The sequence below is a fragment of the Nannobrachium achirus genome, assembly GCF_963921795.1.
Source record: "Nannobrachium achirus genome assembly, chromosome: 15".
Classification (NCBI taxonomy): domain Eukaryota; kingdom Metazoa; phylum Chordata; class Actinopteri; order Myctophiformes; family Myctophidae; genus Nannobrachium; species Nannobrachium achirus.
The window spans coordinates 12,179,534-12,206,585 of NC_137822.1; the positions used below are offsets into that span (position 1 = coordinate 12,179,534).

Consider the following 27,052-nt stretch of genomic DNA (forward strand, 5'->3'; position numbering starts at 1 on the left):
CCTACAATATGTCCACTAGAGGTCAGCATACCCAACTGTAACAAGTCAGACATTGAGGCGATGAAAGTGCTTCTGGAAGCCTTCCCCACATCATCATCGTCATCTCAAGCATCTGCAAATTATGCAAGGAAAGGCTATACATTGGCGGCAAAATATAATAGTCTACAAACTGTCTGCCTATCTTTGTTTTGTAAACCAGCTTCTCATTCATTAAACTCGGTACCAGTAGAGGTCCACGTCCACACAGTAAATCTATTAGGCCCAAACTTTATTGGAACTAAAACTGCTGCAGCCTGCAGGCCCTTTGATTTCCATTACAGTTTAATCCATCCGCGATAGGCTTCATCCAATCTACTGGTGGTCAGCTGTAAAACGCGTGCCCACACAGCCATTGCCTTGACGTGATTTGCGCTCATTAACATCCCCTTGATTCAGTGGGAGGGAGTAGAAAAGTAAATCCGCCCACCCAAGACACAGCAGAGAAAGTTTGAAAAGAGTTTACATGACTGGACGCTACGTCCGTGCGTGCTGCTGGTGGATTATACCTGAAACGTGTTTCAAGGGAACACTGTAGCTACTTTGAAATGTAAGTTTTTTGACTCCAGCTCATCTTTTTTTTATTTTGTTATGTTTCCTGTGCTGTGCAACGCGATGGCATTGTTTTCTTTGTTTGGCATAAAGAGAATCGCCTTTTAATTATTGATAGTGTGTGTGGATCAAATTATCTCAGAAATAAAACTTGGTGAAGTCACATAATGTTATTGTAAAAAAAAAAAAAGAACTCAGAGTGTAGGGCCGAATCATGGACCATTAATGGACCATTTGGCTAATTTAATACATTAACAATAAGGATTTTATTGTTTACGAGGTTGTCTCGTGGTTATTATAGTCATTATAACTTTTTTAGTAGAAAAAACAATTCGTGTTTAAAGTGTCATAGCCTATTATGCCCGGCATGCAATCATAAATCCATTTTTGACACTTTTCACATTCGTCCATATAGCCCAGTCTAACTAAAATGATTAGATGTTCAGGATATAAGCAAAATAGGCTATTTTAATTAGCAATATCGTGTGGTGAATTTATATAAGACCGAGATATGATTTGGGGGCGACATTAATTATTTACAGTTATAGCTCCAGTCGGGGGGGAAATACGGTGACTCATTGTTTCTATTGGAAGTGCATAAACAGTTTATACAGGCCTTTCCTTGGTTCTATATGAATCATATAACATGAGGCAGTCTGCTCAGTCTTATCAGATCTCCGCATTGTGATATTATTTAAAGAAAGCGACGCCAGCAACGCTTCCTGACAGACAGAGTGACTGACCACCGGATAACCCTGGAGCTCACACTGTTGGGAAGTTCCAAGAACAAAACTCTGACTGTATAGGACCTTTTCAGACCCAACATTCAGCTGGAATATAAACTTCTTCTTTTTGTTAAACAAAACAGGCAACAGGATTTAGCCTAGAACTCATGGTCAGTGACCTCTGATCTTAAGATAAACTACACAGTTGTTGTTAGCTACCACAGACAGAGACAGAGTTCATTTGATTACAGGAAGAGTGGGCACTAAGGAAGAGTGGGCACTTCGGTGTAACATTGGCTATTGGGTGAAATTGGTGAACATTATTGAACATTTCACAATTAAGGTCTACTATTTCAGTGTTTCTCAAAAGTCAAGGTCTCCCTTAACTCTGACAGTGTACAAATGGAAAGGTTTCATTTGGTTCCATTTGTACACTGTCAGAGTTACAGACTTGCATTTGTACACTGTCAGAGTTACAGACTTGTATGGGTCAGTTTAGACCCCTCTAAAGGAACCCACATTCAGTCCCTGGAATCCACTTTGAGAACCACTGTACTATTATTTATACAGTTGCTACAACTTGCTACAACACATCCGTTCGTTTTGAGCATAAGCAAGAAGTGGTCAATTTATTTGTGATAATGATGTACTGTGTGCATAGTTTAACGTAGCCTGACTTTACATGACATAAGACCATTTTTCAGATTTTCTATAATTTTGGACAAAATAGCAAATTTTACATTGTGGTGCCCATTCGTGCCCAGACTTCCCACTCTTCTTGTTGTATCCATTTGATTGACCAGTGCCCATTGTATGACCTTATCTTGTTGACAGATTACCATTTGAATCTAAGTTTAGTACACTTACATCTGTTTTTGATCGTACACCTCAGTGAAAAAACAGTAGCCTATATACCGTACCTGCCAGATTGATCAGAAATCAACTATTGCTATATTTGATGTGTCCTTCAGAATAGCAGATGTCTAGGAATAGCTCCAGGATGGAACATTTTCTAATACTAAAGTTGACGAAGGGAGTTGGATTCCCATCCTATAGAAAGGTAGATAGATAGATAGATAGATAGATAGATAGATAGATAGATGACATATTCATTGATTATTTGATAACGGTCTGCTGCAGAAGTTACCTATCCTGCACCACAGCTGGTGATGAGATGACTGCTCAACGTATTAATGTGTTTCGTTGTATGTTAATGAAAAGTTTGCAAACCTCCGTGGTCCAGATTTCCAATACAGTGTAGTCTCCTTATCACATAATTAATCTCTGCATTTTGTTTTCTCCCCCCCCCCTCTCTCTCTCTCTCCCACTCCCTCCCTCCCAGCTGACCTTTTGACCTTTGAAGACTGGAGTTGCCTGCTTACACACACCACAGCCACAGTCACTTCGTCGTCACTTTGTCGCTACCATTGGACGAGAAGACTCGAAACGATCCAAGTCTCCAAGACCTCCAACTCCAACGGTTACGAGATGGAGCTTCGCATGACGCTGTCCGCCCTGCTCCTGTGTTTCTCCATGGCAACCTCGGGTAAGAGGATGCTTTTGATTTGCTGTATTTTTTTTCCAACATTTGACATTTTCCACAGAAATTATTGTCTATTTTCCGGCTACACCACCATATGATGACAGATGCCATCTGTAGTTCTCACACATTCAAGGGCTTTTCAAAAATGTTTTTGAACTGCCAACACAAAAATCTAAAATGACACAGATGCTTTCATGTTTTTTGGGGGTTAAGTGGTTATCTGCACTGTTGACCATCAACCAAAACATAAACTAATCAACAACACCATTGACCTTCCACTGCATGATTTCAGTGAATAGAACATTTGAGGCCATTTATTGCCAGTGCCCTGTTAAGTGTTATTCTGACTTGATTTTATTAAGGTCTATAATTTGTGCAGCTCTTTTACTGGACTCTCACACATTTGGGCTTGAGGGGTATGGATACGTTTTTTTTAACAAGGTGCAAATTATTTATATATATATTTATTTTTACAGTTTTGCAGGCAAGGAGGAATTGTGGCTATAGATGGATCAAAGATTTTGCATGTTATTTAGTCTTTAGCCAAACCAAACTCTTCCCACACTGGCCTTTTCCTCTACTCCATCTAGCAGCTGCCTGTGGCTGCTCATATTAAATTCAATATGCTGGTGCTGCCTCCCAAGGCTGCTAAGGGAGTTGAATCCCCCTATATCCCCAGGCCATGGTCAGGACCAACAACCCTATCTGTGTTCTTTGCTCTGCTACCACCAGGTTCTTAAAGCCTTATCTGTACTTTCTCATACGGCCGCCTTGCTCACCAAAGATAACTGATTTTCAAATAATAAAAAAAATGCAACGCGTCGTGCAACGCAGTTTTATGCTGAAGTATGCATTATGCCTAATTTATGCTCCATTGCGATGGCATCGCAAGCCCAAAATAGCAGACCTACAAGCTCACAATGCATCGCAGATATGAGCTTGTACTTGTAGGCCGGCTATTTTCAGCAAGTAATCTGTCATGCGGTGAAGTATGAATCAGCCTTTAGGCTCAACTCTTCTCCTCCTATAGAGGCATGGCCGTCACTCCACTTATTTATACTCTCCTCCCACCTGAGCCCTTAATGGTGGACTGGAAATCATTTTCTAACCCAATTACAACCATAATTCCCTATTTCCATGCCCCCTCATACACCTGAATAACGTTTTATCCCCCACTTAGATCATCTATTCTAGGAACATAGGAGCACTTTTTACAGTGGCCATGTTGGCATGTAATGTTTATTTACGATGTAGGCATTTAACAGACTTTCTTATCCAAAGTGACTTACAAGTGCAAAATATGAGTAAGCAGAAAAAGCTTGAAGGCAAGTCAACAAACAAGGTAAATAAATAGTCTGCTAGAAAAAGGTATGCTAGAGTAAGTATACTAAAGTGCTAAGAAAACAATGTACTACTACTGTATAAACTACAATACCAGGTAAATATCAAACCTATAATCTGTCTAAACAACATGTTACAGTATCTAAATAACAACATGTTGGTGTTCTACTACAGGAACTGAAACTTAGTTACTGCAAATACTGTCTGTCGCTGGAGCATCAACTAAAGGCCAAAATATGTCAAATGTAAAATATAAATATATATATTTTTTCTATTATAAGGCTATGTAACCTCTCAGCTTAAGCTTTAAATCTTTGTTGATGAAAATGTTCCAGTAAACTCCAATAGAACGTTTTCACGGCAACCATGTTAACATTAAAAAGTAGGGTAAACTGAAGTGTTACCATTGATGCTAATCAAGGTTCTGTGCCATTTAATGTTGCACAACCTTTCCTGTGTGAGCCAACATGCACTGCCATATACAGTAGCCGCATCTTGACTCTATTTGACCTGAATGGAACAGAACCTTAATTCGTATCAGTACACTATCTGAATACTTTTCACTATACAGTATATACCTTGTGTATACCTTTCTATTTCCTGCCAATATTGCTGCCGTGGAAAATATGTCTATTGGAAATGTAAGCGTTATTGACTGGACCTTATGAGACTTTGTCGCCATTGTATTCAGTCTTCAAAGACTGATTGTAAGGGAACTTTCAACCATATAGCAACTCCTTAGATGTACTTGAAAGCCTGTGAATTATTCTAGTTTTACTCTCAAGAACACCATTTCCAAAATTGTAAACATGGAGCATATGGGGATCTGTCTAAAACTATTGTTTACATTGACAAAACTTTGAAGATTAGTGCTCACAGCAGTACTGTAGGTCCCTATGGGAGGTTTCTGTTGATACTTTAAGCTACTATGTTGTTTTGTAGCTTCTTTTACTGATCCCACCGCTGCCTTTGTTTAAGCTGTTCGGGTGCGTTGATCCCTATGAATTGATCTCATCAGAAAGTTATGCTCAACTTAGAATTATACCGGTATATGAAAAAATCACACCCGTGTGAACTGAGCGGTGGTCGTGGGGGGGGGGGGGGGGGGGGGGGGGTGCCTGTGTGTGTGGGGTGGGTGTGTGTGTGTGTGTGTGTGTGTGTGTGTGTGTGTGTGTGTGTGTGTGTGTCTGGCCTGGCCTGAACAACAGCGCCCCTCCCTTAACATGTGTGGTGAAAAAAGGTACTTCAGGCTACATACAGACACGCACACACGCACGCATACACACACGGCCACGTATAGGAGACGGTGTAACCACCGCTCAAAAAGCCGATATACAAGCTTACAACGCGCCTGAATGTGACGCGTTGTGGGCTTGTAGAACGGCTATTCTTAGCACGCGGCACTGCCATACGACTAAGGATACATCGGTTTCGTTTGTTTTTGCTGTAGCTGCGTTTGATGATCGAGAGGGGGTGTGTGTTTTTTTTCTGGGTCTGTCTGAACCGCCTGCGCTAGTGTTTTTTGTTCGCTGTGTTTGTCTTCTTCAGTGTTAGTCGCCTCATATAGCTCTGCCACAGTTCTCTCTGGCAGGGGAGGCCATGTTGAATAGACTCCCCGCCGCTGCGAGCTTCCCTGCGGGAGCCTGCCGGCATCACAGCGTTGACTGTAGCTCGCCTCCTTTGTGCACTTCTGTCCATCCCAGTGTCTCCTCTCCACAGTCGGTAGGAAAAAAGTACAAAAGCGATTTACTGAGCTGCCGGTAGAAGGTAGGTGCAGTGTCTGGAAGATGACCCGAGGACTAGGGAGTAAAGCTGACTTGCGGCAAGACAGAGAGACGGAGTGAGACGAGACACAAACAAGAGAGTGAGAGAGAGAGTGGGACGAGCTAACTAAACAGCAGGTGAGGGAGGCCCCCTGCTGGGAGATGCATCCTCCGGAAGCTGTGATAGAAGCTGGTTATAGGGCGAAAAAAGACTTGGGGACAACTTTAAGACATGGGTGGGCTGCATTATGTAACTCTGCAAGGAAAGGGTCCCCAGGGGGAAGGGAAATTACTGTTACTACTTCACCCAACAGAGGCTGCTCAGAAGGCCCAAGAGTGCACCGTGGGGTGGGATGGGCGCTCTGGTAGGGATCGTTTTGGTCGTGGACACTTCGACAGTATACCGGACGAGCTGGGGGAGGGTCGAACTGGTGACCTTCCGATTCCCAGGTGACCTCTCTACCCACTCAGCTACGACCACCCCAATAGTACATCATAAGTGGAGTGTGGGGTGGGAAGGGAGATGAAGCATGACTGTGACAAGATGAAAGGAGATGGCTATGAATATACTCCATTTCTGTTGCACTAGTGATGTAAACGGTAAATGGTGCAAGTATATAGCGCCTTTATTCAAATCTCTTTAAAATGTGCATTACATTCACACTCACTGATGTGACAAAAGCCAATGCAAGGCACCGACCTGCTCATTGGGAGCAGTTAGGGGTTCAGTGTCTTGCTCAAGGTCACTTGGACGCTAAGCCAGTGGAAGCCGGGGATTGAACTGGGAACCTTCAGATTCCCAAGCTCTACCTCCTGTGCCACTGCCGCTGAATATAATCTGCTGCTAAGTATTTGCTCATATACTTGCACAAGAGACGTTGATATTCTGCCTCTTTTCATTTCAGCATGAGCCCTATGTATATTTGATACTGTTGTCCTATATTGTCTAACTCTCCTCCTTTATTTCTTCGCTATCCTTATAGCTATACTTTGCAACTTCAGAACATTGGGAGCCAGGGAGCGTGTAGGGAAAATAATTTCACCTCCTGGCTGCACCTGCAAACTTGAGATAGGCGACAATGAGGGTGCAAGATACAGAGCAAGAGAGGGAAATGGATGACATGAAGTCTTCTCAATGGGGAACAACAAGCAATCGGCACCATTAAATATGACACTGAGTCTAAATATTGCACTTCCTCCCCAGCAGCACTGCAGCGATTCAGCTCGGCCCGCAGTCAGACTGGGTGGCAGGGACCAGGGAGACGCGTCCTTGTGTCGCTCCCTCAGACCGATTTCTATCTCTCCCTGTGATGCCCCTCCCAAATAACAATCCATTTCTGAATGCCTTGCTTTTCCTCTGTTTGAATGCAGAGCACATTGTGGAGGCGCCTCGGTCGTGTGTTTCATTCCTATGCTTTCTCCTTTGTTTTCCACGAAGCTACCGTAGCACCAGACTTGGCAACAACAACATGCGTTAGGTTTAAATAATGGGTTTAATGTTCTCATTTTGTGGTTTATGAATGATGTGGCCGTGTGGCTGTTAATCTCTTGAGAAAACCAGGACAGTGGAGTGGTGTGTTAGTGTAGGATTGTTTTCAGCTATGAGTTATGTTGCCCATGGCCATGATATAGGTTGTTAACAAAGCAATCTACTTGTGTAATAAAACATATTTCAAAAACATGCAAAACACATTTTTGCTCACACCATAGTAAAGGCGGCAATGCGTTTCCCCGTGTTAATAGACTCTATAGGCTCATTTTCATCCTGAAAATCCATTTCATTTCAACACTGTTTAATATTTCATAACTATAACCGCCTTGTTTTGCTTTGCATGCACGTAATCATTGTTCATCTCTAAAGAGATGCTCTTGCCCCAAGCAAGTTTTCTATTACGTTGCACTTGAGTTGTAAATGGGGCTCATGGTGCTCTCCAAAGGTCAAAACAAAGACACTCCGGCGTCGGTTGTCGTCTCAGTGGCAACTAAAGAATAACAATGAACATCCCAAATAACAATTTAGTACGTCCAATTTAGCATCAATTCATACAGATGTCTTTGGGTGGTCTCCCAATTGGGAGGGGGGGGCGGACACGGACGGACGGACGGACGGACGGACGGACGGACGGACGGACGGACGGACGGACGGACGGCCACAACCAAAGATGGTGGTTGAAGTGGCTAATTGGCAGTGGTGTAAAGTAACTAAGTACATTTACTTATAGTAAGTACTGTACTTAAGTACAATTTTGAGGTATTTGTGCTTTACTGGAGTATTTCTAATGCCATTACTTCTACTCCACTACATCTCGGATACAAATATTGTACTTTTGCTCCACTTCATTTACTTGAAAACTTTAGTCACTAGTTTCTTTGTAGATTTTAACCACTTTAGCCCTATATACATCTTGACCATTGGAAAATAGCCAATCTATCGATTGGCTATTTTTATATATTTGAAAACTTGAAGTGGAACATTCTGCATAATGAGTAATTTTACTTTTGATAAGTACATTTTGATGCCAATACCTTTGTACTATTATTCAAGTAAATTTCGAATTCTGGACCTTTACTTGTAAAGGCACGGTCACACCGCCCAAAATATTCTACCTATATGAGAGTGGATTCTGCCAATGCATTTGTTTTAGCTCTAACAGAAGCAAAGATATGGGGTCTGGTGTAATAGGGGTTTATTGTCGGTGGCCATTTTTAAAATGGCTATTAAAAAATAAATAAGGGTGATATAACTTGTCTCTTTGGATAAATTGTTTCCTATGGCCCTATAAGGTATCCATACCAAAGGGGACCTTTGCATCATGACTTGAAGTTAACAGCTTATTGTTCAGGCTTAGAGCCACTATAGCTCTATATTCCAATAGTAATCACTATGATAGAGTTTGTAAAACATAATGATGTATAGGCCATTCGTTTAGGAATGTAATGGTGTGTGAATTTGCTATTTGACTATAATGTGAGAATTGCTTAATGTTTGTATGCATTGCAATCTACAGTATGATGCGCTTGTGTATTAAAACACGTGCGTACTTTTTACACCCCTGCTAACGGGCAGTGCATCATCGTCCCATCTGGGCCAGGTCAGTCTGCAGTGGCGTGAACGCTGAGCGGCTCATTAGCGGCGGGCGAGATAAACACCTCCGTCAGCCTGGCGTCCATTTGTGCCCATGCCAGCGTGCCCGCCGTCTGCCCAGATAAGGCCTGGCATTATGGGTCCCTTATCTCTGGGCCTGACCGCTCGTGGTCAAACCCTCACAGGCCTGCACTAACATGCACCCGGTGGTGGAAAAAGTACTCAAATGGCGGTGTACTTAAGTAGAATACTGCCATGTAAAAATACAAGTAAAAGTCTGGAATTCAACATGTCCTTGAGTGAAAAGTATGAAAGTATTGGTATAGAAACGTACTTTACCAAAAGTAGAGAATTCTCATTATGAAGAATGTCCGATTTCAAGTTTTCAAGTGTATAAAGCACTTTTGAAAATAGCAGATTCTGGTGGAAAAATTCACAAAGAACAAGACAACACTTTGTTTCAAAGAATAGAGAAAACTCTAAACAAGTTAAAAGTTTCAAATAAAGAAGGTTTTATTTCAGACTGTTCATGAACAGGTTCAGTGCATGAAAATGACAGTTAACACATACAGTGCCTATCCCGAACATGTTCGGCTTTATTTCAATCCAATACAATTTTTTTTGTTATTATTTTACTTACCCTGAGCTGCTTGTAGAGCCGTGGGTGGTCCTGGCTCGTCCTACGCTAGCCAGCGAGCCATTTTACATGGTCCGACGATATATTCCATTAAAAATGGTTTAAAATACATTTTTGAGCCCCCCAATGTTCACCGAATGTTCAGCGCCGCTTCCGGAACGTAGTCCAGTGTGCCTATCCCGAACAGGTTCGGCTTTTTTAATGAAATGAATAAAATGATCCGAGGCCATCTGAAGCCTGGGCCTAAATTTTCAATCCAGTGGCCGAGATCCGGCCGCCCCCCGGCCGGCCGTTAGCGAGTAACGTCGCCGCGAATCGCAGCCGAATCCAATGAAAAACCACATCTTTGAAGGTCCATATCTCTGAATTGTGTTTTTAGGGAGGTGGCGCGAGGTTTATTTACGGCGAAATCGCCGAAAAATGATCTTTAAAATGAGAAAATGCTAATAGCTATTCTGTAGCCATTTTCATCCGGGACCTTTCCATGACGTGCACGAACGTGAGCACGCGCGTCACTGCAACGTGAGTCCCCGGATGCTAATGCCCTCGCCTATGGGACAAACCCTGGCATTCTTTGGTGCCCTCTAGGGGCTGGCACTGGAAGCGTTAATAACAATTTGAAGCAGGATGCAACAGCCTATTATACTCTTCCACAGGTATATGGCAAACATTCATGAGAGGAAGGGAGTATCGAACAGCATTGGCAGATTTAGTGGGGATTAAGAGGTTCACATGGATTTCAGGATGTGAAGTTATTATATTTAATAATTATGTTACGCTATGTGACCCTGAAACAGCACTGCTCATGTGGGGGTGTCAGGGAGGATAGGTAAGGAAGTAATACATGGCACAATGGTCTCTTTGTTTTATAGCTGTGAGAAAGAGATAAGATTTTAGTGAGCCCTGCAGAGAAGTAAATGTTTTTCTGTTTTAGCGTTCCAATATTGACCTGTGAGAGGAAGTGCAAGTCAGGCCATTTTTGTTGCCTTTCTGAAGCAACTTTTCTAATGTGTGAATGTTATGATGCTATATCCTTTTTATATAATTTTATATTGACAGGTGTGGTCTGTGTACATGCATAACACTCAAGATTATATTTTGCCTCTACAAGATCTACAAGCTCACAATGCATCTCATCGTGACGCAATGTGAGCTTGTAGATCAGCTATTTTCAAGTGGCCGAAATGTATAGAGAGCTGAAGTGGTTAATCTATGTTTTGTAATAATAATCGAAATCTACATAGTAACTAGTAACTAAAGTTTTCAAATAAATGTAGTGGAGTAAAAATACAATATTTGCCTCTGAGATGTAGTGGAGTAGAAGTAAAAGTATTGGAAATTGGAAATACTCAAGTAAACTACAAATATCTCAACATTACAACAATACTTAAATAAATGTCATTAGTTACTTTACACCACCGACCATGGAAATATACATGTGTGTCTATTCCACACATGTACAGAAATAATAATAAACCGTAAAGGGATTCCACTGGAAAGCAATTGAACAAAATGGGTTGACTTTTGTCTTTGATGAGAAATCCCAGCCAGAAAAAGAAAGGTTTAAGAACTTCTTTTGTAACTTTTACCTAGAGAGGATAATTTTTCTGACTGGAATACCCAGCGCGGCATCGTGTAGATTATTCAGTATGCGGTGTACTGCGGGTTTGCTGCTTTATCAAAGTTACTGGAAGAGACATTGCCAGTAGCTCGCCTCCAGACAAAAACCTTACATAACCCTGGATATAATTTGCATTTGGATTCTCAACAAACACCAACAATGCAATTAAAATAAAAAACTCATTTTATGCAATTCATTCAAACACACCTACGTTTGACCCTTTCCTATTATTATTGTAGGACTGACATGCTATTTTTGGGAGAGGGACACCATTGTGTGACGGATTGTACATGAAGCATGGGACAGCTCATAGCACTTGACACAGTCATTTGTTATAGTACACTGGTCAATGCTAGAACAGCAGATCCCTTCTCGGTTCGAGGACTGGGTGGGTAATGCTAGACTTTCCTGTTGATTCGTCTGTCAAATTGATCAATCCATATTCATGGGCTGGAGAGCTGAAATCTCCCTCTGATTTATGTCTGTCTGTTTGTTTATACGTGTGTGTGTGTGTGTGTGTGTGTGTGTGTGTGTGTGTGTGTGTGTGTGTGTGTGTGTGTGTGTGTGTGTGTGTGTGTGTGTGTGTGTGTGTGTGTGTGTGTGTGTGTGTGTGTGTGTGTGTGTGTGTGTGTGTGTGTGTGTGTGTGTGTTTCGCTGATGACAAAACACATATACGCACAGTTCCTCTCCGCTTGATGAGATACAATACCGTTATGCAGTTATTTACTGTAATTCCATTTACTGGTATTACATACATTTAGGGATGGGACGATATGAAATTATCGCAATAATCAAATTCCATTATCCTTGGGCGAAACATTTGCCAAAAAATAGCAGATCTACAAGCTCACAACGCGTCGCAACGCGAAGCGTTGTGAGCTTGTAGATGGGCTATTTTTTGGCAAAGACATTTGATAGAGAGTGAAAAAAAGACTGTATCAAGTAACGTACGTATATGATAAGTAAATATCACCATAATGGCAAATAAAAGGTGAATTCATCCCAGTGCATGACGGAGGACGGTATCACGATAAATTAAATATCCACGATACGATAATATGGCTTATCGTCCCATCCCTACATACTGTACATTGAGAAGTAAAATGGAACTCAATGAAAGTCCTTCGAGTCCCTTACAGTTTTGTATTTGTAATTTAGTAATATGTCTATAACAAATCCCAAAGCTCAGAGTAGTTTATCTTTGCAGAGACTCAGGAGGGAATAACGCCACACTTGTTGAGCAACTGTTGCCAGTCAACTGGTAGATTTCCATTACTCTAAATCCTACACCGCTGAGAGGCACACAAATCTCTCTACCTTTCATCTGACTATACAGAACTTTCGCTTTCCTAACTTCTGCAAATGGAGTAAAAAAAGAAATAAATCAAAGCAAGCCCCTCATTGCTATGCCTCCCCCATGTTGCAGGTCATTAATATTTTCAGGCGAAATCAGCGGAGAAAAACGGGGTAATCTCTGTTGGTTCTATGAGGAGCATATGCTGTGCAAAGCTACATCAATCTTGAATGATTGGGAGCAACCAGTGTGCAATGCATCTCTGACGCCTCCATCTGCCTCGGTGGAGGGTAGTTAGCATAACATTCACTAAATTAGTCTTTACTTCCAAAAGCAGCGAAGCTAATTAACACTGAGATGATTAATAGAGTCTCACAAGATCTCTTTCACAATGTCTCATCATTTTGCCATGAATTAATTTCTCTGCATTGGTGCAGCAACCTGAAGACATGAGACTAATAAAGTGTTTATCGAACACCTTGTCAGTTTGAGTGAAGAGTCTACTACTTTAGTGAATAGAAGGCATACTGAGGACACTAACTCATGTTCTCTTGAACATAACAGATAGGAGCATGTGTCTGTGTTCATCAACACTAAATTAGGGTATATTTGTCATCGCCTTTTCAAAAACGTAACTAAGTTGTGGACAGCAGCCGATGTTTGCCGCTAAGTAGAACCACAATCAACGAACAAAGACACGGTTGTCTCTGTATCAGAGAATATCAAGTGCCTTAGTTACAACTAACACTAAATTAGAAAATATGTATATAAAGTAACCGCTGAAGTCCTTTTACTTTGTCATAAAAAGAATAGTGAAAATAGCGGATCTACAAGCCCATAGGGGTGGGCGATAATATTGAAACATAGAATATCACAATATTTTCCCAATCTGTATCACGATACACGATTTTATCACAATTCTTTTTCACATTTGACAAATACTAGACTCTGGGTTCCTTTTAGGGGGTCTAAATTGAACTTTACAAGTATGTAACTCTTACAGTATACACATGAAACTAAATGGACCCTTACGGGTCCATTTGGTTTCATTTGTATACTGTCAGAGTTAAGTGGAGACCATGACATTTTAAAGTTTGAGAACTACTAATTTAGACCAAAATGCAGGTTTAAATTGAATTCTGCAATGAATCTCTGTATTAACGATTAAACAGGATGTTTTACAAGGCTCCCTCAATTGTATCACGATATATACGATACCTCTGAAAAGGCATATCGTGGAGACATTGTATCGTCACAACGATAATTATCACCATATCGCCCACCCCTACAAGCTCATAGGAAAAATGTACTTACATTAAAAGATATACATATAATCTTTTAGTATTTAAAAATGTATTCTACAATGGACATGCCCAAAATAGGGACAGCCAAGGTTAACAGCGGTTCTAACATAGAGGTTATGGATGGTGGTTAACTAAGTTAAGGATGACATCGGACGGCCGCTGCTAAGCAGGACCAACAGCCGCCAAAAGCGTGTTCGTCTGTAGTGGAGAATGTGGTGTCCGACGGGCGTCTAGCCGTCTACAGCAGCAGACAGGACATGCAGTGACTGGCTTGAATGTGTGAGTATAAGTGAGCCATTGGCCACGTCACGCGCCGTTGCGTTTGCTGTTCCGTGAACTTCCACGACGGCATGATGAGATGTCTGACGAATGGTTCCCAGAGGTGTAAACAGAGCTAGTGTGAAGACAAGCTGTCTCCAGGCCAGCTATCGCATCATCACCGCCTCTTTTGGCTAGCGCTGGGGCTCACACTCAACACGTGCATGCATGCATGCATGCAAGGACACACGCACGCGTACACACACATGCGCACGCACACACACACACGCACGCACACGCACGCACGCACGCACGCACGCACGCACGCACGCACACACACGCACACACGCACGCACCAGGGGTCAGACAGGAGTATAACAAAAACAAAAAACTTGCATCCATTGTGTAATATCATATGCTGTATGTACAGTAGTATGCAGTATGTACTGTAGTACATAGGATGCAGGGGGGAGAGGCCAGGGGTTCACCATATGTACACTATGCCAGGGGACTCTGTTGTAGTATAGTATTTAGTATCTAGTATGCATTACATGTAGTAAAGTACAGTATATGCAGCATGTAGAATGTTGTACAGTCCAGTAGTAAGATATGTATGTAGTATGCAGAGTGTAGAATGCATTACAGCAGTATGTGGCCTACAGCAGTATGTATAGTATGTATGTAGAATGTAGTATGCAGCATGTGATAATGTAATAGTATGCAGTATGTAATATGTTTATAGTAGTATGCAGCATGCAGGGGTGAGAGGCCAGGGGACACTGTCAGCCCCTGCAGAGAACTGATAAGAGCTTGTTTACCTTCCTGTGGATGCTCAGGCCTCAGTCTGCAGCTGCGGAAACGCCTGGACAATAGGTGTGTGTGTGTGCGCGTGTGTATGTGCGTGCATGTGTGTGTGTACTGTATGTGCGTGTGTCTGTGTGGGGGTGGTTATGTGTGCGTCTGTCTGTGTCTATGGAGGCTTGAGCAAGCCTTGAAGCGCCATTTCTCAGTTGTTCCCTCCCGTTGCTCTTCCCTCCAACCAGAGCCCTTGAGAGGACCACCACCACCACCCCCTCAACCCTGGACACTAACAGTTTATTCTGCCCTGAGGGGCCATGGGAGACGGTTAGACTTGACACGGCCCTCCGTTTGCCAGGGTTTCCCCTGGCACTTGCTTTCATGGCGGAGAAGCGTTCGGCGCTATATGGAGGCTTTATGTCAACTGGGGTTCAATCTATATAGTCACTGGAGACTTTTAGCGCATGCTGAATGCTTTTGTTCGGCGCCAATAATAATGAGTGCTACAGGGCAAAACAAAAAAAAAAGAATTCCCTGCACATCATCATCAGTCCAAACAAACAATTAGTCATACGTGCAAAGATCAGCCCCACAGCTCCTTTACAATGCACATAACAATGATTCCTATGTCTAGAATTATAATGGATGGTTAGAAAGCTAAAAGAGCTTTATTTATTTGCAAGACAAGACGAGGGATGTATACAGGTATATATATCGTCGTTGTCGGGTGGAAACCTTGTGTCTCCAAGTTTCAAATGTGTAAGCCCTGCTTCATCATACAAGGCCGTCGCACAAAAGTAGTGAAAACAGCAGATCTACAAGCACACAACGCCTCGCGGTAGATCGGCTGTTTTCACTAGTTTAGTTCATTTTTTAAATGATAAATGCAAAACGAACGGTTTTGGACATACAAGCTTTCCACTCGACAACAACGATATGTAAATATTAGCCAAGCCATCTAGAAATTACTCTGTGGGTCTGTGTACACTGTATCACTGTGAGTCTGGGTCTAGCCTAAACCACTGGGCCGCTCAGCAGCGCCACATTTCCCGTGTCATAGTACTGACGTCATAGAGGTACTGACGTCACAGACCGGCCACGTGAAGAAGCCATGCCGTTATTAGACCCACCCCGTCTTGTTGAAAAACAGAGCGCTATCAGGTAATGACAGGAAATGGTTAAGTCATTTGTTGTTGTGACTGAGGTGCGGAGGTCATTAGAAGGTCATTCCACCATTAGGGAGCGAGGGGAGAGAAGAGTTTATGTCTGGGTTGTTTAATGGCCAGGATGCTACAAGGGAAGGACCCACTATGTTCCATACCTAGCACTGTGCAGGGAATTAGGAAAAAACAAGGCTACAGTTTAAAAGCCCCGCTATAGCACCCCCTCGAGTCCATTCTAGGGGATGGGACGTTAAGTGATATTATCGTTTATCGCGATAAAAAAACACTCGCGATAATCGTATCGTGGAGATTTAATATATCGTGATATCCTCCTCTGTCATGCACTGGGATCAATTCACCTTTTATTTGCTGAGCTGCATATCCGGTACCATTTAAAACCCTCTATAACTGGTAAAAAGTACTTATAGCCTAATATACGTACTTGATACAGTCATTTTTTTCACTCTCTATCAAATGTCTTTGCCAAACAAATAGCCGATCTACAAGCTCACAACGCGTCGCAACGCGACGCGTTGTGATCTTGTAGATCTGCTATTTTTTGGCAAATGCTCCCGCCCCAGGATAATGGATTTTGATTATCGCGATAATATCGTAAATCGCGATTTCTTTTGTCACAATAATCGTGATATGACATTTTCATATCGTCCCATCCCTAGTCCATTCTGCTCCTCACATCCTACTGGGTGCTGGAAGATGGGAGGCAGTAGAGGAAAGGTTAGTTGGGGTTCATCCTGGAATCTGCCTATTAGTTGAGTAGAGGTCAAGGAGTCAATCAGATAGCTAGGGTTCATCTCACAGTGAGCATGAATGCAACTCAGCGAGTTTCACTGCAATGTGTCCTTTAGATTGTCAGATAACTTGTGTGAAAGTGGAAGTTTTGGCACAATGGTGGCGGGCCACCATGGGGTCACCAGAATTCTCTGGGGTCCATGAAGGTGCACAGAAAACCTCCTGCCAGTCCAGTGAATAGTTTATGAGATCACGGTAATGTTGTTGTTTGGGATCAAAGTGGTGGACAGATGGACAGACTGACCTACAGTATATAGCCATCTGTAGAGCTCTGCCACTACCGGGACAAAAAAAAAGAAAAAAGAAAAATAGACACAATGCACATCAACACTGTTTTCATTTGAAAATAAGTCGCTTTTGTTGAGTGACATGGTTGCGAGCCATCTACCATACACTAGCACAGTGCTGATCATAGCGTACAGGGAAGGGACCATGTCTGTATGTACAGTATGGAGCTGTGTCTCCCTTTGCAACCTAGCATGCCAGCATTAGGTTTTGGATATAAATAAACAAATAGTTCCCACTCTGTTGTAGTCAGGAAATCCCCAGATAAATTCACAAATTTCAAATTGGGACAAATGTGCTGTGTGGTGGTACCTAGGGCTGTCACGATATGACATTTTACATGACAATTAATTGTCACTCAAATAATTGGTGATTAACGATTTAATTGTGTTTTTGTCGTTGATAATTACATTTCTTTTTCTTTTTTTTAAAGATTTGTTTTTGGGCTTTTTATGCGATAGGACAGTAGACTGACAGGAAATGGGGAGAGAGATGGGGAATGACATGTGGCAAAGGTCGTCCGGATCGGGAATCGAACCGGCGATGCCAGCAGGCATCATAGCCTAGTATATGGTACGCGCCTTGACCACCAGGCCAGCGGGCGCCCCGTTAATTACATTTCTGTTTGGCTTTTAGGCTTTGAAGTTGTACATGGTAGATATGACACATAACCTAAATATACAAAGAAATTACTGACATATTTGACAACTTACTACTTAAAAAATAACTTTGATAGTGGAAATAGCCGACCTACAAGCTCACAACGTGTCGCGATGCGACGCGTTGTGAGCTTGTAGATCTGCTATTTCCACTATTTCGGACATTTTTCAACAGTCACGATTATGACGATTATGACAAAATAATTGCGATAATGACGATTATGTAATAATTGTGACAGCCCTAGTGGTACCCGCACACCATGTCCATTGTTCAGAATCAAACGTTGAGTGAATAATTTGTCAGATTATTACTTTTGTTTTGATTATTTGACCCATAAGAAAAAAAGACAAAAAGATTGATTGATGGATTTAACAGAATTACATGATTTACAGGAACACTTAATGACAGGAGTCACAGACTGGATATTTGTAACTGTAAGAGGAGGTTACTTCTCTTCATTCTCATATGGCTTGTGCGAACAAACTCTAGCTAAAACAGGCTTTCCTGCACATGGGTTGTGTATACCTTGTGTAAGTCCAGAAGGAATGGGGATAGAGCGCATCCGTGGGCTGGGTAACCTATAGGAAAGCAAACTTGTCACGACAGAAGCTCTGTCTCTCGCTCTAAACGCGTGTGGGGGTGGCTGATTTATCCCGTGTGCATCTGTTGTCACACCTAGCTCTGAGTCCAATTAGTTTGACTCAGTCAGGCCTGGTGTGAAGCTTAAATCTACCATCACTCAACCTACGAGGGCGCGGGCACACATCTGTGTCCTACTCGCTTAACGGGGTGGGACATGCTGTCGTGGTGCGTGGACGTCAGGACGTGTCTCGTTCAATGCGTGGAGCACAACATTGGTAATGGGAAAGAAGCAATAGGAGAGAAGTGTTTCCCGTTGACCCCACTTGGCATGCGTTTCGCGTAAGCACACTCCAACGTAAGTCAAACAAAACTACACGCCAGAAATCAAACACTGCCCACAATCAGCGGGTCAATGTGGGTAATTGACGTGTGTTGGCTCTTTTTTTTAATGTTGTTGGGCTTTTATGCCTTTATTGACAGGACAGTAGCATCAAATCTGGTAGGGCTCGGGAATCGAACCAGCGACCCGCTGCAGGCTACACAAAGCCTACGTGGTATGCACCTAGACCAGTTGGCCAGCAGGCGCCCCTTGTGTTGGCTCTTTTAATATATATTTTGGGGCTTTTTCTGACTTTAATATGATAGAGTAAAGTAGACTGACAGGAAATGGGGAGAGAGAGATGGGGAGTGACACGCAGCAAAGGTCGTCGGATCGAGAGTCGAACCCGCGACACGCTGTCAGGCTGGATTGGCAACCTTGGTACCTGGATGTCTATGCCAGCTGTCCAGGCCTGATTATGAGTGCTTTGTGGGTCAAGGATGAGGTGACACAAATCACAATCGGATAGGTTGAGGGTGGGACACTGGGACACCCAAGGACACCCAGTTTTTAAAAAACAAAACAATATTGGTGGTTTTTCGGCAGTTCGAACAATGTGTTATTCTCTCTGCTGCCAGCTCATGTTGTTTTAGTATTAATAGTCATATCCGAAAGAAGAAGCGATGATCTGGTCACATGCATTGGAAATGAGTCATCCTTTTACAGTAAGAGTTTCTATCCGTTAGTCAGTTTCAGATTGGAAAGGGCCACAAAAGCACACAGGAGTTATGACTTTTATTTTTAAAAGATTTAATTGAATAACATAGGACTGTGTGGAGGAGAGAGAGGGGAAATCGTGAAGGGCAGAAAGGAGGCGGTGACATACAACACGTCTCCCCTGAGGATGATGTTGAATGGCTTACGTTTTCACTGCCCAGTGAGCCACCAAGGCACATCATGACTTAAGGGCTACCGTATACCTTTGTGTTGATGTCCTCTTTTTATGTATAACTTTGGATTAGACAAGCCATGCTTAACTTATATTCCGTCTCACAGCGGTGTCTCCGTGGCACCTGCCGAAAATAGCAGATCTACAACCCAAAATAGCAGATCTACAACCCAAAACGCGGAGTGTGACACTGTCGTACGATGCAGTTTGAATCAGGCTTCGCTGCATCATAAAAGTGTTGCACTTAGACTAGATATCGTCGTTGTCGAGTGGAAACCTTGTGTGTTCAAAACCGTTCTTTTGTATTTATCATTTTAAAAATGATTTAAACTAGTGAAAACAGCCGATCTACAAGCACACAACGCCTCGCACCGCGAGGCGTTGTGTGCTTGTAGATCTGCTGTTTTCACTACTTTTGTGCGACGGCCTTGTATGATGAAGCAGGGCTTAACTTTGCGAAAGAACGTACAAATTTGAAACTTGGAGATACGAGCTTTCCATCCGACAATAACGATATACTGTACACATGATTATTGTCATTTGGTTGATCAATCGTGCAGCTGCTGCTGCTGCTGCTGCTGCTGCACCAACCATATAACACAAAGGCACAAAGATAAACTTTGGATTCATGTGTCTCTCTGGAAGGAACTTTGTATAATATTAAAGTGCAGACTGGCCAGCCTCATGAAAATCACATTTATCTATCCCCAGTGGTGACTTCCTCTCCCTGTGCAGGCTGTATGTTTTTGCCCTCACTCATACAGGGCATCAGAATGAGACAAACGCCTTGCTTCAGCACTTTCCAAACGCCCATGCGCACGCACGCACGCACGCTCGCACGCACGCACGCACGCACGCACGCACGCACGCACGCACGCACGCACGCACGCACACGTGCTCAATGGATAAACCAGGAGTTTACGCCACTTTTTACAGGTCCATTTTTATGCTCTCAAGGTCTTTACACACCTGGGGGCGCGACGAATAAAAGACACAAAAATTGCCAGCGAATGTTTCGCCCTCAAAACTATTCATAATAGTTGATGGCTCGTTCATGCAGGCTGATGCCTTTATTCGTGGTGAAAGAACTGACCTTGCTGGTCCAAATAAAACTTCTGACGCTTTCTCGCCATGTGATTTTTTTGCTTTCTGTGTAGATATATTCACGAGTCACGACGACACATTTAAAAAATATATATAACTTTGGGGCGAATGAATCACACAAAAACAACCCCCTCTCCTCTGCGTGTACTGTAAGGACCTTCAGAATTATACCAATGCTCTTGAAGATTGTACTGTGTAGTAGGGATGAGACGATATGAAAATGTCATATCACGATTATTGTGACAAAAGAAATCGCGATTTACGATATTATCGCGATAAACGAAATCCATTATCCTGGGGCGGAACATTTGCCAAAGAAAATAGCAGATCTACAAGACGCGTTCTGAGCTTTTAGATCTGCTATTTTCTGGCAAAGACATTTGATAGAAAGTGAAAAAAATACTATATCAAGTACGTACCTTTTACCAATTATAGAAGGATCAAGTGGTGCCGGATATGCAGCTCGGCAAAAAAAGGGTGAATTGAAAAGGTGAATTGAACCCAGTGCATGACGGAGGACGATATCACGATAAATATAATCTCCACGATTCCACGATATGATTATCGTGAGTGTTTTTTATCACGATAAACGACAATATCGCTTATCGTCCCATCCCTACTGTGTAGACAGTTGTAAAACACTGGATAATTACAGGGTTGCATATGATGTATCACACTTGTCATCGCTTTTATCATCTGCCCTTAATGGATTCCGTTCACGTTTTAGCCCCTCATAGCCACTGTAAGATCTAAATGGAATTCCCAGTCAGCCCTAAACATTTCTTGTCATGGAACAGGAAATGGGGGGGGGACTGATAAAAATAAAACGAAGAAGAGGGAATGGAAGGAACGGCGCTTCTATACCCCATTTACCACCAAACCACTTAGTGGGGCCATTGGCATTTCCGGGGTCAGGAGGCTAGAATGAACATGGCTTATGGTGACTGATGACAAATAGGATGAGGGACACAAACACAGTACACAGTAAATGCCTCGAGTCTTAAAGCGGCAATCCGGAACCTATTTGAATGAATGAAATGTTATTTACCCAGTATGTAGGTTATACAGTGGTTCTCAACCTGAGGTACATGTACCACTGGTTGTACTTGAGCCCCCCTCTGGTGGTACGCAGTGGTACACTCCCAAAAAATAAGAAAAAATAAGTGGTGTGAAATATTTATATTATACTGCAGGTAGTTCCTCTGACCTACGTAGCAATTGGTTGAAATAGGCTCTCCAGCCGTGCTGAAATGAGCCTGACAGCACACTTAGTCGTTAATAGAAGATTTGAGAACGGATGAATCACAATAGAAATATCATCAGTTGTGCAGCTGATTGCACGGGAAGTTCACAGATGCAGTAGCTCAATCTGGCCGATGAACCGGTCATCAGATTATTGGTTTAGGATTATTGGTTAAACATCGCTGTGAATTCAAGAATAAGTTGGCCTCCTGTGTTAACTGTGCATAGCTGAATAGGATGGGGTAGGTCTACGCACCTGTATCTTTAACATCAGTTATTATGGTGGGACTTGGAGAGACAGATATTTTCTGAGGTGATACTTGGTGTAAAAAGTTTGAGACTGTGTTAATACAATGCAACTAGCGCATCTGCAGTGGATGGAGGTTGTCTCCTTACTCTTCCATTAAGACAGGGGTCTTCAAAGTTTTCAGGCCAAGGACCCCGGAGAGAGATGAAGCAGGGACCCCCACAACCTTTTCATAGATTCCATATATTTTCATCGTTTGACAGCACAATCATCATGTATTTTGGATTCATGTCAATTTTTGTGTTTTCTTATATTTAACCACTTGAACCGTCAATACTTAATAAACATGACCTTTCACTCTGTACTTGGTCTGCTCTTTTTCCCCTATACTCCAAAACTCTCCAATAGCCCATCTACAAGTGAGCTTGTAGATCTGCTATTTTTGGCTAAAGTTCCCAGAATATGGACACTAGGGTTCAAGTGGTTAATACAAAAAAAAGGTTTCTATCACACAAAGATTTGGAGGACCCCCTGTAGTAACTCTGAGGACCCCCTAGGGGTCCCGCAACCCCTGTTGAAGACCCTTGCATTAAGGCAGACCCTGCTGTCTGGTAGAACACCTACAGTAACTGTTTGACACCTCTGGGCGACTGATTTTCTCCCGTGGGATAATAAAGGTGTCTGCTATCTATCTATCTATCTGCCTGAAGCTCACAACTGTAATATTTCCCATTGCCGAGGCAGTATTCTCTCTTGAAGAGCGGTAAACGTTTGATCTTCCATGCAGGAGACCAAGGTTTAAATCCCGGGTAGGACGTGAAACGTATGGATTGAAGCTTGAATTTAGCTGTGATTGTATAACAAATGTGACCAAATGGACCCATAAGCGTCCACTTGGGCCCACTTACAGTACACACTTGGTCAATAGATAAATTAACGATAAGGACATTACTGTGTCACATGATTTATTTCTCTGTTCCTCTTTCTAGTGTCTCTCTCTCTCTCTCTTTCTCTCGCACGCATGCACATAGTCATTGTGAGTTACTTCAAGTCCCCCCAGCGGGCTGCAGTCATGGGCTGTTGACTCCGTCACAGGGGAGGGGGAATGAGAATTCAGTATTTCTTTATGGATGTGGATGTGGAGCGATGGACATGAACACTGCACATGGCCAGAATAACAGGAAGCTGGCCTTGACCTTCAGGGCAGGCGAGAAGGGAGAGAGGGATGAGAAAGACAGGAGTGTGTCTTTCCACCTCGCTCGGCTATAGGGAAAGCCACCGTCCATTACTGCTGTGCTTCTCAGCGTGGGATGTGGGGACCCACGGGGGGGGGAGGGGTTAACCATGGAAATGATTGATAGTTAGCTACAGTAGGAACCAAATGGAACCCTTTGGACCTGTAACTCCTGAGAGTGTGCAAATGGACTCTGAGTTATTAACACTGAGGATTTTACAGCGTAGACTGTAGTCCCACACCCCACATCACAGTGCGAGGCGTTGTGAGCTTGTAGATCTGCCATTTTTGGCTAAAGTTCTCAGAATATGGACGCTAGGGTTCAAGTTGTTAATATAAAAAAGGAGAAAAAAAACTTTCTATCACTCAAAGAGTGAGGGAGGACCCCCTGTAGTAACTCTGAGGACCCCCTAGGGGTCCCGGACCCCCTGTTAAAAACCCATGGGCTACATCATATCAAGGCTAAATCATACGGAATGGGGGTCCATGGCCTAATACATATTAAACCGGGAGTACTATAAAACGCTTGAGAGTCACTGCATTCAAAACCTACTCAAGAACAAGAGAAAGGGGAACATTACCGTCGCTGTACCCTCCTTGACTCCTCTGTCCCATTGTATCTGCTTCAATCTCTATCTCGTTCCACCATTCAGTCTCTCTCACTCTAGGCCTTCTTCAATTGCTTGCGATGGTGGTGCCACTTCAACCAAGGTTTTCCATCACCATTAAGTGTCCCGGTCCCATCTAAATATGGTATTTCCTGTTGTCCTTGTAAACTTTGTAATTTCCTGTTGTCCTTCTCTTCACCCCCCTTTATTCACAGAAGGAAATAGTGGGTCAGTGTTTTGTCATTTCATCATGTATGCAGACTATGCACTGCAGCACTTGCTAGAAACGCTGCTTCCATTCCGGTATTATATGTACTCCAAACCTGTTTGTTACTAAACTACTGGATGCTCTCTTTTCATCATTATGAAACTGGATTGTTTTACTTAAAGGGTGTGTGTAAGTGATATTTTTTTTGTTACTTTTCTTTTTTTAGCGTAAAATGTTAAAGCTCTATCCCGATGGTAATCTGTGGCACAACAGTATAGTCTTTGTTCAGCACAACACCCCAGCTCTTTAGTAAACAGAAAATGTTCGTTGGGGAGAGCAATTTTATCAGGACAGAACCCCTCAAAGATTATTTATTAGCATCCAACCAAGTTACAACTTCGTGGGATCTTCTTTCATCACCCCCAATTTTGCTTGTTCTATCTTGTAACGTGTATGAGTTCTTTCTCCTGATTGGTATCCCAACCTGAAAATGTATTTTCTGTTTACTAAAGAGAGAGGTGGGGAGGCCCCTGTTACTGAACAAACACTATAGCGATGATTGCCATCAGCATACAGAGCTATTTAACACTTACTTTAACAAAAATATATCACTTACACCCTTTTAACTATTTATAGATTAATCAGTCACCGACCAACTTCATTAATGTTTCCCTAACTGGGGTCTGTAGTTGCTCGATAATATCAACTTCCCTATACCGACTGTGCGTGTGTATTGTATACAGGCTGGATATGGCCGTCTGGAGGCTGGCTGGGTGCAGCGTAGAGTAGTTCCTGTCCTGACTGTGATCCTATCGGAGCCCAATCTCCCCTAGTCAGGAGACAGACAGTCTGAGATTAGCAAGCATTACAGCTTGGTCATCTCCTCTAACATAGCCAGCCCAGATCAGAGACTGCCTCGGAGCCGGCCCATGATGTCTGCCACCCAGTGACGCCGCGAGGCTCTGATAAAAACCCAAATCAGACCCTCCCATCTCTCATCGGGCAAGGGCGGGGCGTGGGTCGGAGCCCAGTCCACTGATTGGGTAGGAAATGACACCTGACCCTGCACTTCCTGAGGAAGGAGGGAGTTTATTGGTGGAGAGGATTTATCGACCACCAACAAGGCAGGAAATGCCCCCTGGGGGGAGAGAAAAGGAACAGATAAAGCAAATAAACTATTTTAATGGATTTTTGTGATGCTTTTAACACAATGCCTGTCCGGCTGACACATACTCCACTACTTGGCAACTATTCTTAACAACACACGCGTGCCGGATATCACTACGTGCACACGTCCAACTCAAGACGTGTTCAGTGAGAATTTAGAATTACTTCTGAAATTACTTAAACTTTCAAGATTCTTTGTTACTTCCCATTAGACAAGTGTAAAGAGAATACAATTCTTGGTGTTTTGACTACTTGTCATAGCAGCACCATAAGGCAAATATCAAGAAAATAGCCATCAAATAAGGACATATGTAATGGTAAAAAAAAAAGTATAGGAAAATACAATACAATAACAATTGCTCTTGGAGTTTGACTTAGATTCAGCACATACTGTACTTTCAAGACTTGCTTGTTATTCAAGGTCTGGTGAATCAAAATGTCTCACAGTATTTATTACCAGTTATGCATAAGTCAATGATATTATTCACAGTGAGTAATTAATCTGCTCTGTTGTCTCTCTTGAGAGAGGTCGTACAGCTCCAACCTTCTGAGGCGCAGAGAGTAATAACATTGATTGATCTGAGTGTATTCCCCCGTTGCTAGCCCCCTCCACCACCAAGTGCTGAGAGTGATGGACGCAAGGATGCACATAGACCATGCATGTGCACCTGCTAATGAACTGACCACTGATTGCCTCCAGAGCTCAGTTAAACTGCACACAAAAGTTGGTCCACTAATGTTTCCCAAACAGTGGGTCGGGACCATTTGTGGGTCGCAGACAGATTTCTATGGGTCCCTTTGTTTTGTTTCTTTTTTGTTTCCTACATTTCCTTTTTTAATTATTGTTATTCAAATATTTTCATAAAACAACAATAGCTTTTTTTTTAATGAATTAAAAAAGAAATTCAATGATTTCTTTGCAGTAATTTCATGAAGAAATCAAAGAAAAATCTAAGAAATTCCATAAATTAGAACAAAGATGTTTAAGAATTTGTGAAAATAGCCGATCTACAAGCTCACAATGCGGCGCAAACTCTGCAAAGCTCTCTTTTGGGTCTTGAGCTAAAAGGTTTGGGAACCACTGCTCTAATGCAGTTGTTATCAAACATTTTCATGGCAAGGACCCTCAAAATGATTTGGCTGTGGACCCTCATTCGGCAATATTTTGTGCCAGGGCCCCCCATAAGAGATTTTAGCTTGAAAGCTCACAATTTGTCATATTGCAGCACTTTGTGTGCTTGTAGATCAGCGATTTTCAAACATCAAAAACATTAAATTAAAGTGTTTAAACTGTTACTCATTTTGCTGGGGACCCCCTGTAGCCCCCCCTGTAGTAAAGGGCCCCTTTACTTAGCTGATAGAGAGATAAAGCAGGGACCCCAATCACCCCATACTAATTGCATAGAACTTTTAAATTCTGTTCAGCTCACAACCCAGACAAGTAAAGACTCCTGACTCCTGACATAACTTCAAAAGATTTTATTTTATTTAAATAATTTAAGTTAAACAAAAAAACA

The 27,052-nt window shown here is 42.5% G+C and overlaps 1 protein-coding gene across 1 annotated transcript in view; it reads left to right on the top strand.

Annotated features, from left to right (window-relative positions):
• Nucleotides 1–511: 511 nt before the first annotated feature.
• The window catches only part of eng (endoglin), an 85,763-nt gene continuing 59,222 nt past the window's right edge, over nt 512–27,052 (top strand). Inside the window, exons 1-2 of the mRNA XM_080742674.1 lie at nt 512–586; nt 2,656–2,859. Of these exons, the coding sequence (XP_080598800.1) occupies nt 2,802–2,859 (58 nt within the window). The 5' untranslated portion in view covers nt 512–586; nt 2,656–2,801. The remainder of the gene's footprint in view (nt 587–2,655; nt 2,860–27,052) is intronic.